At 40.3% G+C, this 17,021-nt stretch overlaps 1 protein-coding gene across 2 annotated transcripts in view; it reads right to left on the bottom strand.

The window, feature by feature from the left end:
• Positions 1–3,137: 3,137 nt before the first annotated feature.
• TARS1 (threonyl-tRNA synthetase 1) overlaps positions 3,138–17,021 on the bottom strand; it is a 28,666-nt gene continuing 14,782 nt past the window's right edge. For both annotated transcript variants that reach the window (XM_066569030.1, XM_066569029.1), the window contains exons 3-19: positions 16,633–16,823; positions 15,469–15,592; positions 14,285–14,406; positions 13,947–14,064; positions 13,075–13,139; positions 12,915–12,993; positions 12,180–12,326; positions 11,174–11,272; positions 10,272–10,438; positions 9,614–9,776; positions 9,388–9,525; positions 8,633–8,710; positions 6,799–6,899; positions 6,584–6,688; positions 5,855–5,927; positions 5,009–5,123; positions 3,138–4,376 (exon numbers count right to left, since the gene is read on the bottom strand). In XM_066569030.1, the coding sequence (XP_066425127.1) occupies positions 4,228–4,376; positions 5,009–5,123; positions 5,855–5,927; positions 6,584–6,688; positions 6,799–6,899; positions 8,633–8,710; positions 9,388–9,525; positions 9,614–9,776; positions 10,272–10,438; positions 11,174–11,272; positions 12,180–12,326; positions 12,915–12,993; positions 13,075–13,139; positions 13,947–14,064; positions 14,285–14,406; positions 15,469–15,592; positions 16,633–16,823 (2,034 nt within the window). In that variant the 3' untranslated portion in view covers positions 3,138–4,227. The remainder of the gene's footprint in view (positions 4,377–5,008; positions 5,124–5,854; positions 5,928–6,583; positions 6,689–6,798; positions 6,900–8,632; positions 8,711–9,387; positions 9,526–9,613; positions 9,777–10,271; positions 10,439–11,173; positions 11,273–12,179; positions 12,327–12,914; positions 12,994–13,074; positions 13,140–13,946; positions 14,065–14,284; positions 14,407–15,468; positions 15,593–16,632; positions 16,824–17,021) is intronic.

Here is a 17,021-nt window from a genome sequence, read left to right as displayed (position 1 = left end):
CATCAGGCTGGTGATCTGTCACCAGTGGGGTTCCACAGGGCTCCATTCTCTGCCCTGTGGAACCCTTTATAAACCTTTATAAACCCTTCAACACCTTTATAAATTATTTGGAAACAGGACTGGATCGGATGCAAAGCAAGTTCACAGAAGATACAAAACTGGGAGGAGCTGTTGACTCCCTTGAGGGCAGAGAGGCCCTGGACAAATGAGAGGGCTGGGCAATCACCAACTGCATGAAGCTCAACAAAGGGAAGTGCTGGACTCTGCACCTGGGCCAGGACAGCCCTGGATGAACAGACAGACTGGGGAAGGAGATGCTGGGGAAGCACTGCCATGGAAAGCAAAGCCATGGAAAGGGACCTGGGGCTCCTGGTCAGTGGTGAGCTGAACACGAGCCAGCAGTGCCCTGGCAGCCAGGAGGGCCAACCCTGTCCTGGGGGCATCAGGCCCAGCATCACCAGCCAGGCAAGGGAGGGGATTGTCCTGCTCTGCTCTGCACTGGGGCAGCCTCACCTCGAGTGCTGGGGGCAGCTTTGGGTGCCACAGGGTAAGAAAGACATGAAACTATTAGAGTGTCCAAAGGAGGGCAGTGAGGATGGTGAAGGGTCTGGATAGAAAACCATGCAAGGAGTGGCCAAGATCACTTGCTTTGTTCAGTCTGGACAAGAGGAGACTGAGGGGAGACCTCACTGCAGCTACAACTCCCTCATGAGGGAAGAGGAGGGGCAGGCACTGAACTCTCCTCTGTGGTGACAGTGACCTGAACTGAGGGAATGGCCTGAAGTTGTGGCAGGGGAGGTTTAGGCCAGATTTTAGGAAAAGAGTCTTCATCCAAAGGGTGGCTGGGCACTGCAACAGGCCCCCCAGAGAAGTGGTCACAGCAGCAAGCCTGAGAGAGCTCAAGAAGCATTTGGCAATGCTCTCAGGTGTCATTTCTGGGGATGGTCCTGTGGAAGGCCAGGAGTTGAACTTGGATTCTTGTGGGTCCCTTTCAACTCAGCATATTCAGTGATTCTGTAAAACTAAATTTGCTGTGAAGTAAAGCAGAGTTGGAGACATACCTTACCAAATACTCCACAGGAAATGCCCATGAAAACTTTCCTAGGGATATACAGAGTGAAAAGCAAATTGCAAATTACTTGAACGTCTCTTACCTAATGCTGGCAATCAGAGCAGGCTCTGCCAAACTGGAGAGGTGGGTTTCAGCCTTCTCCTGGAATGAATTATTTAAAAGCTTCTTTCCTGCTTGACAAGTGTTCCCACCATCAATCTATGACAGCCAAGCTGCATTATCCTGCCTTAGGAGACATGCACAGTACTTTGGGGGGAGCTTATGCTACCAAGGATGGTAAGCAGTGACCAAAGCCACTGTTCAGAGGAATTCTGGTTGAACCAAGGGAGAGAATGTGCTGCTTGTGCCAGGCCAGTGCTATAGATGAAGTATTGCACTTGTAACCAAGAAACAGCAGTATGTTTATCAATGTAAAGCAGTGATCTAATGAAGCTTAATCGTAAATGCAACAGTGTTTTAACAAGATTCAGTGTCAAGGTACACTTGATTTTCACTGCATAAAGAACAGGATCAGGCAAAATTGTTGTAGGGAGACCCTACTGCCATTGAGTCATGAGGTTCAGGGAGAAGTCCCAGGCATTCAACACTCCTTTCTGAGGGGAATCTAGGTGCAGCTGGATTCAGGTTTAGTCCCAGACTCAGTCAACAGCTTCCGTCTAAAGGATTACATGTGCACAATTCACCCAATATTTCAAAGTTTAGCATGCTGTTAATCACTTGCTGAGAATTGGTTGTGGCAAGGATTCCCCAAGCCTCAAGGATTAACCCTGAGCAGAGTCCTTACTCAAGGAGACATGCTGGCACTGCCATAAAGGAGAGCCCATCAGGGCCTCTGCTGTCAACTATCTAAGGAATAAGACAATTGACTCACAGTAATATTTGCATACCAGATGTTTCTTGGGTTGGCACGTGCTAAACTAGCCCTCAGCTTCTGAGGAAGATTTATGACTTAACTCCTGGAGTGCTGTCTGTAGCCAGATGCAGCCATCAGGAGCACTGCTGAAGGCTGCTGCTCGGGCAGGGAAAGGGCTGCGGGAGCACAGCCTCAGAGCCAGCTTTATTTCTGTGCACAGCCACAGCTGAACTGTGCTGACCTGATCTGGAGGCAGACACCTCAGTCCTGTCAGCACCCTGCACGGGCTCTGTGCTGTGCCTAACCCTGCCTTGGGGCAGTAGTTCTAGAAATATGTGCACACAGTACATACCCATTGTTCTGCTGGTATTTAAGAGCACAATCTCAGCAAATGAGGTTACGGTAGAGGGACAGCCTCTCCAAAACTGACACCTGCTGTGCCATAGAAAGCTGCTTTACAGCTCCAGCTTCTCACTACACAACCTGGGCAGTCTGGTGTGCCCAGGGATCCCCACAAAAGGAAAGGAGAGGTCTCTGCAAATCAACAAATACACCAGTGGAAAGGCAATATGAAGCACAATTTCTAGAGAGAAACAGAGCTAGTGGCTCCTTTACTCTGGCTACTGGCACCTACACCGGGTTTGCTTCACCAGTTGATGAAGTCCTGCTGCCCCAGGGGTAGATGACATCTGCTTCCACTGCAGTGACTGCATGGGCAACAGCCACTTCTCAGCAAAGAAGAGCAGGTGCAAAATACAGAAAATAACAACCCTTACAAAAGTAACTCTGAAAGCAGCAAGGCAGGGAAAAATCAATTTCCCCCTCTTCCCCCCACAGCAGTTAGATGGAACCTTTAATCACCATGAATGAGAGTAGGATGAAATAGATTGTGCAGAAAATTGCAGGGGTTAGAGTCTGCTGGGTCTGAATTCACTAAGAGTTCAAATACTGATTAGATGTGACCATCACCCCTGAGTAAAATAGGTGAGAAAACGCAGGATGAAATGCTTCTGCCCAGACAATAATGGAAATGGCAAGACATGGAGGCTTTCAAATGGTGAGCAAGTTCAAACCTGTCCTCAGACTTGTCTCATCTTTGCTTAGGCAGTAGCAATAGCTTTTTTTTCTTTTTAAATGAACTGTTAATCAACCACCTTTTAAAACTGTTCAAGTTAGTTAAGATTATTAAAATTTAAAAAATGCAAAAAAAACTCAGACCAAGATTTTATTTTTTGTCAGTGACAGACATTTGCTTCTTGTTAGCCAGATGTAGAGGAAAACCCCAAACCAAACCCAGAATCAATAGATGAGAGCCCTCAGCAGTAAGATGGGAAGAGCTGCTAATTAAGTGATACCTTGGACTAGAGGCTTGGGAAGGAAGCCTGGATGGGACTGTACCTAATTAAGTGAAAAGCAGCATTTGTCTTAAAGAAATAATCACTACCTTAGTACATTCTTGATTCTGTGTGAGAGATGCCCTTACTGTAACGACAGCTCAGAGATATGAACAGAAACACCCTTTGTTCCTAGTACTACCTGCTGCTTTGGCCCTAATGTGCCCTGCTTTTTCCAGACAGTGTTATCCCCTTTCTACAGCTCTGAGGACTTTACCTGCAGAGCCAGCACATTTCAGAGACTGCCTTTGGAAAGGGGCACAGTAGCCTTTGGTTAGCAGCCCTGTGCTCTGTGGCACAGGGCCCCACTGTGGAGTCAGGAATGCCTGACTTCAGGAGCTGAGACACTGCCAGAGGTAACAACCACTGTGGAAGCAGGAGGCCTCTGTTCATGTCTCCATTCATGTGACTGGGAGCCCTGGAGAGCCAATATATTCACAGCTGGTAAGAGACCATGAGACAGGATAGCAAGGTATCACCTTCTTTGCTCATGGAGACACTCCAGAAGCTGCTGCTGCAGCACATGGTTACTATGTGGGTTCTTAAGCCTGAGATCTATTGTTAAACGGACATGAAAAATATGTTATCAAAATGTACGTTATTCTTAACAGGGCAGATAGAATGCCAGAGATACCCCTGATTAGTGTTTCCCTTGCAGTCACAGAAAGTCATTTCATCTTGCTTTATATGTCACTGGTTAAAAGCCAGGAAACTTTACTTCAACGTTTTCGAAAAACTTGATTTTTTTTATACAAAGAGAGGCATTTTTGACTGAAGAAAGATCCCCATTAAAATGAGCAAGAGGTCCAAATGTGAAATATACTTCAAATCTGGCTCAGAACAAAAACTCTGGTTAACTAAATTAGGAAAACTACAAATTCTTTATATGCCAGGTAGAGCAGATGGTGTTAAAATTCTTCTTCAGCTTGTCTGGAACGAGAGGATTTCAGCTGCAGCAGCCTCTCCACAGTGTCTGCAATGGTTCTTTCCCCATGCACCTTGTTGTCACGGGTGCGGATGTTCACTGTTCCACTTGCCTTCTCCTTTTCACCAACAACTACAAACAACCAAGAGGCAAAGCAATTAAGTGACTCTTCACCATTCTTTCAGTTACTTGGAGGGTAGAGTTTCTCTGTCAAAGGCTCCTTCTACTCTTAATGGATCCCAGATGGTTTTAAGGCCAATGCTAGACCCCCAATTCACACAACAGGACTACCATGCTGCTTCAAATCATGTACTTCAGCATGAGTTTCTAATTTTTCCTGCATCACTCTCTCTGAAAGAGGCTTCTCTTATGCATGCATGCCTAGTTCAGAAGTGTACCACAGCTGAATGCAATGGAAACATACTTCTTTTGCTGAAGTAGAAGCAAGAGCATAAATTATTGGGAGGATGGAAAATTACTTAAAATCTGACTGATGAAGGACAAGAGACTTCCCATCTATCCCCATACTGCTGACCAGAAGACAGCAAAAAGTATCAATAATGCCTTGGGTCACAGTGATCTCCCTTCAGGGACAGCTCTCCAAACAAGGAATGCCTATGATGTCAGCAGGAGAGGTTCTCTGCAGGGGAAACTCTCAGGAACAAACTGACCTAGAACACTGATTACAACTCTCTGCCTTGCTCACAAAATGATCAAACCCTGTAACAAAACGGTCAGCCAGTACAAGGTAACTAATACATTACCCAGAATAAAGTTATACTGCGCAAGCTGAGCGTTTCTGATCTTCTTGTTCAGTGTGCACCCAGGATCTACATCAACATCTGCCATAAATCCAGCATCATGGAAGTGCTGCCTGACCTAAGGAAAAAATAGCAGAACTGTCACTGCTGGATATTCATGACCATGAACTATTCATGACTTGTAGATTTAAACCATTTCAGATTATCTGAACCATGAAACAAAAGCACTGTCATGGGTTCAGGCTTCTGAGATGAGTCCACTTCAAAAAATTAAAACACATCAGCTATCATGCAACTCTACACACAATAAATAAGTAAGCAGTGATGTGAACATCTAATGTTTGGGCTGAGTAGTGATTTGAGTTTGATACTGTAAAAGGCAACAGGATGATGTAGCTTACTGATTAGAAGAGATTTTTTAAAAAAAATTTTGCAAACTATTTTATTTGTATATAATCTGCTTGAAAGAATGACAGGCAGAGGTGTGCTGGATGCTAAGTCTGCAAAGACATCATCTTTCTTACTGCTCTGCTAGAGGCACATGGCCATAGGGCACTAGAACCTGAAGGGTAAGACAGATCTGAGCAAGAGAAAAACTAAGTTTTCCAAAAATAAAAGTCTCACAAAGATCAACATTTATTATTCACATATCCAAAATCTAACTCAGGTTATCTTTAAGAGATCTACAACTTCAGCAGCTAATTGTCACTGTGATATAAAAAATGACTCAATGTAATATGCAAAGACTTGGAATACGTCTCTGAAATAAATACTATTAATCATTAAGAACTAAGGATTTCAGATCAATACAATATACTGAAATCAAAGGCCTGAAACCATATACATCACCTTTTGAGCATACTCATCACATGCTGGTCCCACTGGTACCACCATTACTTGCTGTGGGGACAGCCAGAGTGGCCTTCAATAAACAAACAAACAAGTTTAGATAGCTCTCATTGTTTTTTACAGTACAAAAAATACTATTTTCAAAGAGGAATAAAATCTACACAAGAGACTCTTAAAGCCAGCTGCACAGATTAGGTTCAGAGGTGATGAGAGCCCTATATTCATTACAATTATTTCCCCAAAAGAACTGAGTGTCTAAAAGGATTGCAGCGTGGGCACGAGCACTTGCTGACTGGACGACTGCTGTTGTGTTTTATGACAGATAACAAAGCCTAACAGATTGAGCTCATTACTAACTAAGCACAGGAAAACCTTTGAGTCTTGTCAGAATCAGAGGGGACACTCCCACTGGGTATTAACACAGGTAGAGCATATCACCTACATAAATGACTCTTTACAAGATGGTCCTGCTGCAAAAGCAGCTGGAATGCATATGCTGTGGGCAGACTAGCTCTATGCTGCACCTGCACTGGCAGTGTCAGGTAGAATCTACCATATTGAATAATTTCACATCTAAGGAAGGTGGTTCAGAAGAAATTGCCCTGTGGTATTCCTAGGCATGTTGCCCTAGCAAGCAAGTGCAACAAACAGACCCTCTTGACTCTCCAGTACTTGGGGCTAATTCCTCTCCTACGTGAAGAGTTTGTTTGAGCTGGTAAGCAACCTTACCATTTGCCTCCATAGTTCTCAGTTAGAATGGCAATCATTCTCTCCACAGATCCCAAGATAGCCCGGTGAATGATAACTGGTCTTGTCTTGTCATTGCCATCATGGCTGTAAAGAAATGCTTTTGTAAGGCTTTTTGTCTTGATGCAACCTTATCCCTGTAAGTGTCACTGAAGTTAGATTACACAGAAACTAAAGCCACCAGCCTTTGTGCTTACCTGACAAAGGTGAGGTTAAATCTGACTGGCAACTGGAAATCAAGCTGAATTGTAGCACATTGGTGGTAGCGGCCAATGGCATCCTTAATCTGAATGTCAATCTGAAGAAAAAAAAGACATAAATTTTACAGTTAAGAGACAAGCGTTCCCCTCTGAAAGCAAATTCATTGTTTTGAGATGGAAAGTTTCACTCAATGCAGAGAAATTCTATGCAGTTTAAACAGCATTCATTTTTGCAGGTTCTGATGCAAAAAATGTTAGAGCTAAAACAGGGTGAGTAACTAGAGACATAATATATCAGGTGGGAACTACATTTAATGTCTCAGACATTTTGTGAGTCTGAAGTCTGGAACTTTCATGGGCCTTTTCATTCAGTGAGTACAGCAGAACATAAATGCAGAACTGAACATGTCTCCCCACAAATGAGACTTCTTCAGCCTCAAAGTGGCAAATTTGCACTTCTTTATTATACAGGAGGACTTTGTGAGGACTTTGCAGCTTGTGTTACAAATTCAGGGCATGAACAATAGACAAGAATCTGTTAAATAGTCCACTTACCAGCAGGGACTCTTATCAATCAGTGACACTTGTTCTGACCTACGAGTCAAGCCTGTTCTTTCTTTTGTATCTAACACTTAAATTCTGAGTACACTTATGACACAACTTAGACAGAGAAGACTTACAGAAAAGAGTAGACTTATAGTGTCCTGACATTATTTATTTATTACATTGCTCACTTACTCATTTTACCAGTATATACTCATTTTACCAGTATATATCAGGCTATATATTAAGGCAGTATGCCTTATTTTAATTTGTGTAATAAACAAACAGATCAGTATTTTAACAACTCAAGATCTAAATGTCTTTCAATTCGCATCTAGAATTCAATTTATCAGAATTCAGCTAGTCATCAAAGAGCTTCTAATCAAAATGCATTATTTACAACCTAATTTAATTTCAAATCCAGACTGTATGAAGAGCAAGCGTAAGATTTATTAATGTTAACAGAAGTTCCTGTGTATTTGTCTTCCTTCAGTCAAATACAGAAATTAATAAATATGAGCTGCTGTAACACATTTTACCTAAAAAATGACACAAACCAAAAGTGATTCAACTGGCATAGAAATACAGAAACCAGAACCAGCTTACTAGATGAGAACACAAATATAAATATAGTGAAGGCATATTAGGGAAAGATTTAAAAGTCATTTCATAATACTCTGTGTCCTTAGGAGCAAGGATAACAACGAAGTTTCTAAAAAGCCCTATTTAATCTGTCTAAACTGAGGAGACTGTTCTTAAGAAACTCAACAAAGTTACATGATCACTGCATGGGGATTTTTAAACTAACAAAAACCACCAGTAACTCAGTGCAACTTCAAAACTGTGCAGTTAAAGGAATAAAAATGTTTAACCAGAAAGTTTACTTTTGATTTTCTCCTGACTCAGGATTCACTCACTGCTGAAAGGATTATTTGCAATGCAGAAGTTGCTCTGCTAAAACAGGTCATACAGTGCCACCTTGTGTTTATGCCATCCACCTGTCAGCTGTTTAAGCACCAGATAAATAGTTTATTCATGTTTAATTAACTAAATGGGTGTTAAAGCAGTTAAAACTATGTGAAAACCAGAATCATAGAAGATTATTTCTCTCTCAAGTATGTTAGAGTTTATGTATCTGGAAAAACAACGAATTTCAGTCAGTTGTTTAAGACAGCATCTTAAAATGGGCTAACATAAATAAAATCTGCCTTCTTCCTCATTCCAGCCTTTTGCCTTACCCAAACAGAATTAAAAACCAAATCCAGGGAGGGGTTAGCAACACACTAACCTTAGGTCCATAGAAAGCTCCATCACCAGGGTTTAACTCCCATTTCTCACCAAAGGCATTGAGGCTGTTTTCAAGTTGCTGGAGATAAAGGACACACACACTCAGCGTGTCTTTACACATTACAGTTTCAGGTCAGCCTGCTACTACAAATAGGTGACCCTACCAAATTCTCACTACTTCTCAGTAACTGCCAAAACACATTTATTTTCTGAAAAACGTAAGTTTTGGAAGAGCACCAGCAAAAAAAAAAAAAAAAGTCTGAATTTAAACACACAAAATTAATGTACTTATATTGGAAGAAGCCAAACAAGCATTAGCTAAGATATAAGAACTTTTTATACTAAATTCAAAGTCTGTAAGTAATGTTGAGATGAAATCTGCCCTGGTACACCAAATGTCTATTCTTGCCCTATCTTCTCCCCAGTACTGCAGCTGCAGTGGCCAACCCCATCCCTTTCAGCCTCACTTTTGGGAGATGGCTCTAAGTTTTATTACAGGGGCTGCCAGAACTGATTCTCTTCCTCCTTTTTTAATTATCAAAAAAAGACAAGGAGAAAGAGTTCATTTGATGCTTACATGGACACTGTCTCTGTAATGAGAGCAAAATATTTACAGCAGGCAGACTGAACTGAAGGCAATTATCAAAGTTATTTTGCTCATGCCCAGCCCAGCTTCACTCTACCTCCCAGAAGGCAGTGAGGTCATACAGAAGATGTAGCTTTACATCACAGAAAAGAATAAGATTACTGTTTTACCTTTTCAGCTTGATTCCACACTTCAATATCTCCCAGGTACTTTTCAGGACGGGTGGAGAGATTCAGTTTAAACGAAAATCCAAAGACATCATACACGGTACGCAAGAACTCCAGACAGCTCTTTATCTCGTCTTCAATCTTAATGATAACAGAAATCATGTCTCAAGTACGGAAATTTCAGTTTACCTGATTTTACTACCCAGTTTCACTTAGCAATAGCCCCCACCTGCTCCATAGCACAGAAGATGTGAGCATCGTCCTGCTGGAACCGGCGTACTCGGGTGAGTCCTGTGAGAGCTCCCGACAGCTCGTTGCGATGCAGGACACCAAAATCCGCCAACCGCAACGGCAGCTCACGCCACGACCTCGGGCGATGGTCAAACATAAGGCTGAAGGAAAAGTTTATTACTTGAAGCTCATTCAGAACCAAAATTCTGCAAAGAACAGTCAGGGAGAAGCAGCCAGTAATGAAGCACATGCCTGTAAGGCCATTGGTGTAATGTGGACAGAGACATCAGTCTTATCTAGATTTGTCAGGGAAACATTCTCCTTCAACAGCTGGTAGGCCTTCCCCTCTTCACAGAAAGGAGATAAAACAGCTCCTAAAACTGAGCTTTAAAAGCTGAATGCCTGAACTGCCACAAAACTGACAATGCCCCAGTAATGATGGGGTCACTCTAATGATGGTAAGATGACAAGACATTTCTCAGTGTCTCAAGTGAAGAGAGCATGTACACAGCAAGACATATATCATTCCTGACAGAATGGGTAACTGAAGGTAGCCATCCTTATCATTACACAGGCAAAGGAAGCACAATGGGTTTCACTTGGGTTTTTTTTCAATCAGCACAATCTCTGGTAAACTGAATTTGCTATGTACTTACCAGTGTCCTGGACAGTTCATAGGCTTCAGAGCAAAGATTTCTTTCTCCACTTCAAAGGAAAACATATTGTCACTGTAATGCTGCCAGTGCCCTGAAGTCATCCACAGTTTGCTGTTGAAAACATTTGGAGTGACAACCTCCTGGAATCCACGTTTTCGATACTCACTCTAGAATAGGCACAGTATATAAAAAAAATAATAAAGAAAACAAAGGTAAGTACAGGCTTCAATCTCCAGCCAAAAAAAAAATAAAACTGATGCCATATGAAAGTCCCATTACTTAGGAAGGGAACGGGGGAAGAAAGAATCAACTTGAAGCTGGACATGCCAGGATACATCCCTTCCAACACCCTTCCCCCAAACAATTTCTCTAGTAGAAAGTAAGCAAGAAGAACAAGTTTCCTCCCTGCAAGCAATGCAGCAGTCTCTAATTACTCCATGACCCTAGATATATTTAATTGCAGCCCAAATATACAGTAATAACACAGACTTCAAATCTTAGAGCAAGAAGATCAGAATTCTTTTCGTACATATATTTTCAAAACAAGTAAGTCTTCAAGGTCAAATTAAGTATGTTTATTAAAACAAATCAATATGCATATGGAAGAGCAGCAGTGTGAGCTTAGCTCAGTAGAGCTAATAGTAGTTAGATGTCAAAGAATTCCTATGACAAAGAACCTTTACCACAGCTTTAACTGCAGATAAAAAGTACTGATAAAACATCACAGAGATTGTGACACAACCAATTAAAAGAAACAAGGTTACTTTAGTTCCATGGCTTACACAATTAAAAGATAACTTGAAATAAAGGGCTATTGATACTGTTAAACATAGCATGCTGCTATGTATTTTTTTTTAAATCATGCAATTTCTCCTACAAGATTTCCAAAAGATGTTACTTACCCGTATAAATTCAATTAATGTGTTATAAATGTAAGCTCCTTTTGGCAAGAAAAAACAGCTACCAGGGCTGAGCTCATGGAAGAAAAACAGTTCTTGGTCCTGCAGGAAAATAATACTTTAAGAAGTTAGTATTTGCACCCTACCTTTTTCACTTAACATTCACACATGGATTGCTTCTGACTGGTCATCACTAACAGAGTTTCAAAAAGAAAAACACGGGGAAAAAAGCAATATCCAATACACCAGATGCATTTTCACTAGTATTCTTATGTCTGTCAGCAGTTATAAGGGAAGGAAATTTTTCAGTTTCCTGTTTCACTCATTACTGATGTGCCAAATCTTTACACTTAACTCCCAACTGTGCCCTCACAGTTCCCTCTGCATGTTTACTTGTCAATGTTTAATTCTGCTTCTGCAGCTCTCTAATTATCTGCACACAAACTGAAGGTGTGAACTACAGCTGGTTAATGTTGTTACAAACTGTGCACACACCTGAGATCTGCATATGGGGAGCTCTTCAGAATTTTGTCATAAAGTACTAGCAACAGACATTTTAACCCTGTTCAGAACTATCAGTTAACTGACAGGGGTTTCCATCTCAAAAAAGAAACCCAAGAACCAGCTAACCAAAAAACACAGCTCTATACTGCCAATTCTGAAATCATGCAGAAGGAAAGAACTGCATGAACAGGCTGCAGCAAATTGTGTAGGAATGAGCAGTGCCTGTGGACTGGAGCATTCATGGGTTGCAGACTGAAGTCTTTATATTCTGTTCTGATCAATGTGTGCAATAAGGATGTCATTGTGTTGAAAGAATAAAGAAGTTATTTATTTTAGGACTTTGATGCTCCTGAGAAAAGCAGGTGACTTCATAACCCAACTGAAAATAAAATTGTGTCACACCTTGGCTGTGGCAGCCAGTATAGGCTATCTTTAAGATGCTTTCAATTAAGGGCATATATCCACACAGTGCTTTTGGAATACATTACTAGAAAAGCTGTCTCACCCGCCCAATTTTTCTGTGATCTCTGCTTTTAGCCTCCTCCTGAAATTTCTCCCACTCCTTCAGCATTTTTGTATCTGGGAATGAAATTCCGTAGATCCTCTGGAGGGATTCCATATCAGCCTTGCCTTCCCAATAGGTAGAAGAATTCTGAACAAAAAAAGAAATTAAACATTGAAGAAAGGGAGAAGCCTCCACATTTTACTACTTCTGCCTGCTATGAAAAGGCATACAATTATTAATAAATGATTACTGTGGAACAACTAAGTAATAAGGAGAGTTTTAATGTGAAATTCAGAGCACTGATCAGAAACATCCTTAAAGGTAAATACAGTAAGTAAAAATGGTTTCAGGCTCTTGTCTTTTTTAAAAGCCCATCTGCTTTGTAGCTATCCTATTCCAACTGTTTATTCACAAATAGGTATAATCATCAGCTAAGCAGAAACTATAAATTCTAATTGACAAAGTTCAGCCAAACTTTAAACCAAACTCACCCTCCTGTACTGGAAGTGCAAGCCCATGACACCTAATTGGGCTTCACACCATGTGAATATCATTCTAGCATACAACCCTTTCACAATCTGTAACACCAAGTTTTTGGCCAGGTTACACAGTAACCTGGAATTCCTTAGCCAGGAATGTACAGTTTCACAGTATATTCCTGGCTAAGCCTAAAGGCAGCAATGCATCTGAAGCGTTGCAGTGAAAATATTTGTATAGGACAGTTCCAGCACTTACCTTATGAATTTTTATGGTCTTTATCTTGCCAGTATGTCTGACATGAGGCCCTCTGCATAAATCTATCAGGGGACCACACCTAAGAAAAGGAAAGCATTTATTTGGTATATTTAATCCTAGAGCCATAAACCCAGTACTACTACAATCCATGCATAATTACCTGTATACTGTAGTAGTTGGGGTATTGACCTTCTCGTTCAGGATGCGACACTTGAATTTATTATACTGAGAAGAAAAGCAGCACACATACTTGTTAATTCCTTGTTTCAAAAAGAGAAGTGGACAACAGTTTAAATTATTTGCAAACCTGATGCTGTGTTTCATCAGGCCTGTAAAAGAGACAGACAGGAGTACAGACAGTAGTGGAACAAGGTGTCCAGAAAGCAGGGTGTGCAAATCAGTCCTTGGAGTTTTGAAGGCCCAACTGGACAAGCCCAGGAAACCTGGCCTCAGTGTCCCCATGTCTGATCCCATGTCCTGTGCATGAGACTGGACATCTATGGAATTACCTTCCAACCTAAGTGATGCTATGATTCTCCTGATGTCCTAACAGTGAAAACTCATTAACGACTACCTCAGGAATGCCGAAAAATTATTTCCAGCTAGATACGAGAGAGAAAGGATCAGGTTTTAGAGTTGCCTGCACTCTTTTAGAAGTCCTTATTCTAAAAATGTTTTATAAAGCTTTCTGAACGCAGCAGCAACATATGCAGTCACAGTATCACTACAGACAAGGTAACACAACTAACTGCGTACATGATGTGTCACAAATTTACATTTCTGGGAAGTAAATAAAGAATGTGGCTTCACAGAATTTAGTTAGATCACCTCGGGGAAGTTTTAGAAAATCAGAATGCCTACTTCCAAGAACCTAAAATTACTTTTTCTTTTTTTTTTTGTTAAGTATCAAAAATGAGTTTCTAAGAACATATCACCTTTAAAAATTTGATCTTTCTTTTACCACTAGTAACACATGCTCTGAAATTACAAATACTTGCACAAGGCTAGAGATAACCTTCTGTAACAGCCCACCTTAAACATTTCAAGCAGTGTTTCCTTCTTAACTTCCAGTCTTTCAAAGGCTTGTTTTTCCTTCATTATCTTCTTGCATAATGTTTCCAAAGCAGAGAAATCATTACTTGATACACCCCTAAAATAAACACACCCAGAGAAGTGAGTAATTTTTGCTTTCATTTGCAATTTGTCATCCTGGTGCAACGCACCAACCTGTGGTTGGGATATCCTGCAAAAAATCCTAAGCCATCTGCAGCAGTACATATGACTTTGTTCTAGGAACAAGCACACAGCAGAAATTTTGCTGTGACTGCCACCCACCCCAGCTCCTAAATAAAGAAAAATACAAAACCTACCCTTCCTCAAGAAACATGTCATAATAAAATCCATTTTCTATTGGTGGGCCGTAGCACAAACAACCACCATAGATTCGCTCCATAGCTTCACCCATTATGTGAGCACTTGAGTGCCAGTAGACCTAACAGAAGTAAAAAAAGAAGGGATCAGTCTTGAATACACACGATGCATTTCCAGTTGTTTCATTTAAAACCTTTTCTGAAATGCTTGCTTTCAAGGATATTTGAGGCACATCCCAAATTAGAGCAGTGTGCAGAACAGAAGTGACCTGCCAGCACCACTCGCATCCTCAGCATCAATGTTTATAAAAAGCAGCATTTCCACTGGAAAACTGGAAATGGAAAACTTACATTCTGGTAGCAAACAATTCTTATTTTCAACTGTTGCAAACATGATTTCATTATTGTCAAGAAGTCAAGATACTAATTCAGAAACCTTTTTTTTTTCTATGAACTTTGATCAATCAGATCTCCATATTGACCAAAAGATGTGCTTTCAACATAAGACTGGTTCTACTCCAGCAATCTTATGCATAAGAAATCCTGCACACTCCTCAGGTGTTGTAGAACACCTGAGGTTTTGACAAAACCAAATCTTTTAAGAATTAGTCTGCCTTGGTTAGCACAAATTGAAATCATAAACTTGGAGCTGTGATTAAGCCAATATGAAGACCCTAGGTTTGAATGTAAGACTTCTGTGATGAGTTTGACTGACAGTTTCTTGTACCAACTGATTTTTTTTTTCTAAAGAACCTAATCACAAATTTACTGGCTGGGCACATTTATCTGATTGAGTAGCCAAAATAAAAAAGTAGATACTTTTGCATACACAAAGACAAAGAACAGTCTACTCAATACTTTTATGATTCTACACAGAAAGTACTGTACTCAGTTTTGTTCCCAAAATCAGTGCTGAAGATATCAGTTCAAAAAACCTACTTTACATTAACATGAAGGCTGAAAATATAAATTTTTAGCAAGAACTACAGCAACTGCAAGCAGACTTGGCTACCAGTACACAGCAGAATTTACATTACCTGTAGTACCACAACTCTGCTAGTAAGGAGCTACACGACAAACCTGTTTTCCTCATCTTCTGAACACAGCACTTATTTAAATAACTGCAAGAGGCTGAGTTAAATGTAAACCTGAAACAAAAAAATGTTTTGGCAAAAGATACTCACTGCTTGAGCCTCTTCATCTTCAAACTTCAGCAGCTCCAAGGAACAATCCTCCTCCAAAGGACGGTCTAGATCCCAAACCACCTTGTTCACTTTGGCAATAACTGTGTTGTCAGCTAATCCCTGACTACAGAACAAACACAGAAGCACAATTATAAGAAAGTACATTGTACTTTGAAATCAGCAAGCAGAAGTTCCCCAAATTTGCCCTCCAGTGTGAATGAGACTTTATAGTGCTCAGAGTGGATATAATGCCATAAATAAATTTTAAATTAATAACCAGTTTAGCCAGTCTTGAACATTCATGAAAAATCCTACTTATATTTTAGGGATATGGGAAGAAAACCCTGCTATATACTTAACCTTCATACATATTTTGCTTAGAGGCAGCTTCCTCCAAGTACAAACCTGACTTCACAATCCTATTGCAATATAAGAGCAAAATACTCTTTTAAAAGCTATCAAATACAATTTTTGACATAGTAGTTTTACTGTTTGTATCCATTAGGCAAAATACTCTTTTCATGATCCCAAGTCACAGAAGCAAAGGAGGTTCCAATGACATGGCACCTTATTATGAACAGGGGAAAAAAAAATTTTAAAAAGAGGCATTTCACCTTTAGGAATCACCCAATCTTTGCAATGTTAACTGTCAGGGTGTTCACTGTGTATGATTCAAAAATACTCCACAGCAGTTATGAGTAACCTGGAGATGTGCAACACTCTTTTTAATAGATATCTGCCATGCAAATTATAATGAAGAATACTCATACTGTTAAATTTCTCGGTAATCAATTGAAACATCACCCAGCAGTCATCTTCCTTGGATCAATGCACACTGGTTTGCAGTGCTAACATTCCATTTGGTAATTTAATAGCAAATCAGTTCTTAATGCAACAGCTGTACTTGGATGGAAAAATACACTATTAAAATGTGTCTAAAATACCTCAGTTTTATTCTTATTTAATGTCAGAAACTTCATCTTTATGAGGCAAAAGAAAACTGCACTCCAAAACTAAAACCCTGCTAGTTACCTTCAGTTCATTGCATACAAGATGCTTTGAGAAGACTTGAGATAAATTACAAAGAAAATAATTATACATTACCCATCCCCTTAAACTCAGTGTCTGAAAACGACTGTGTAGCTTCACAGAACAGAAACATACCTAATTCCACATGCAATTTGATAAGGAGTAGTCTTCCAAGATTCAGCATCAACCTGCTTGCCATCAGGTAACGTAACTTTAATGGGTTTACTGTCATTTGCAGCTCTTTCTGCAAGGAGTGCATCGTGTTCAGCCTTAAGTTTATTGTACATCTCCAAACGCTCATTGATAAAGGCAGGCCAGGGATTTAGCTGTATATAATAAAGACAAAGGAAAATTATTAATCTGATTATTAATCTGATAGCGCATCATGTCAACAATGGCAACACAATAGCTATTCATAAGCAACTATGTGGTGATAGCTGTGTGCTACGTGTAACAAGTAATCACCATTATTTCAGATTATATAGTATTAATTATGTCATAATACCACATGGCTTCAGCTTAAT

The sequence above is a fragment of the Molothrus aeneus genome, chromosome Z, assembly GCF_037042795.1.
Source record: "Molothrus aeneus isolate 106 chromosome Z, BPBGC_Maene_1.0, whole genome shotgun sequence".
Taxonomy (NCBI): Eukaryota; Metazoa; Chordata; class Aves; order Passeriformes; family Icteridae; genus Molothrus; species Molothrus aeneus.
Note: the sequence above shows the minus strand (reverse complement) of the source record. Positions and strands in the feature narration are given on the sequence as shown.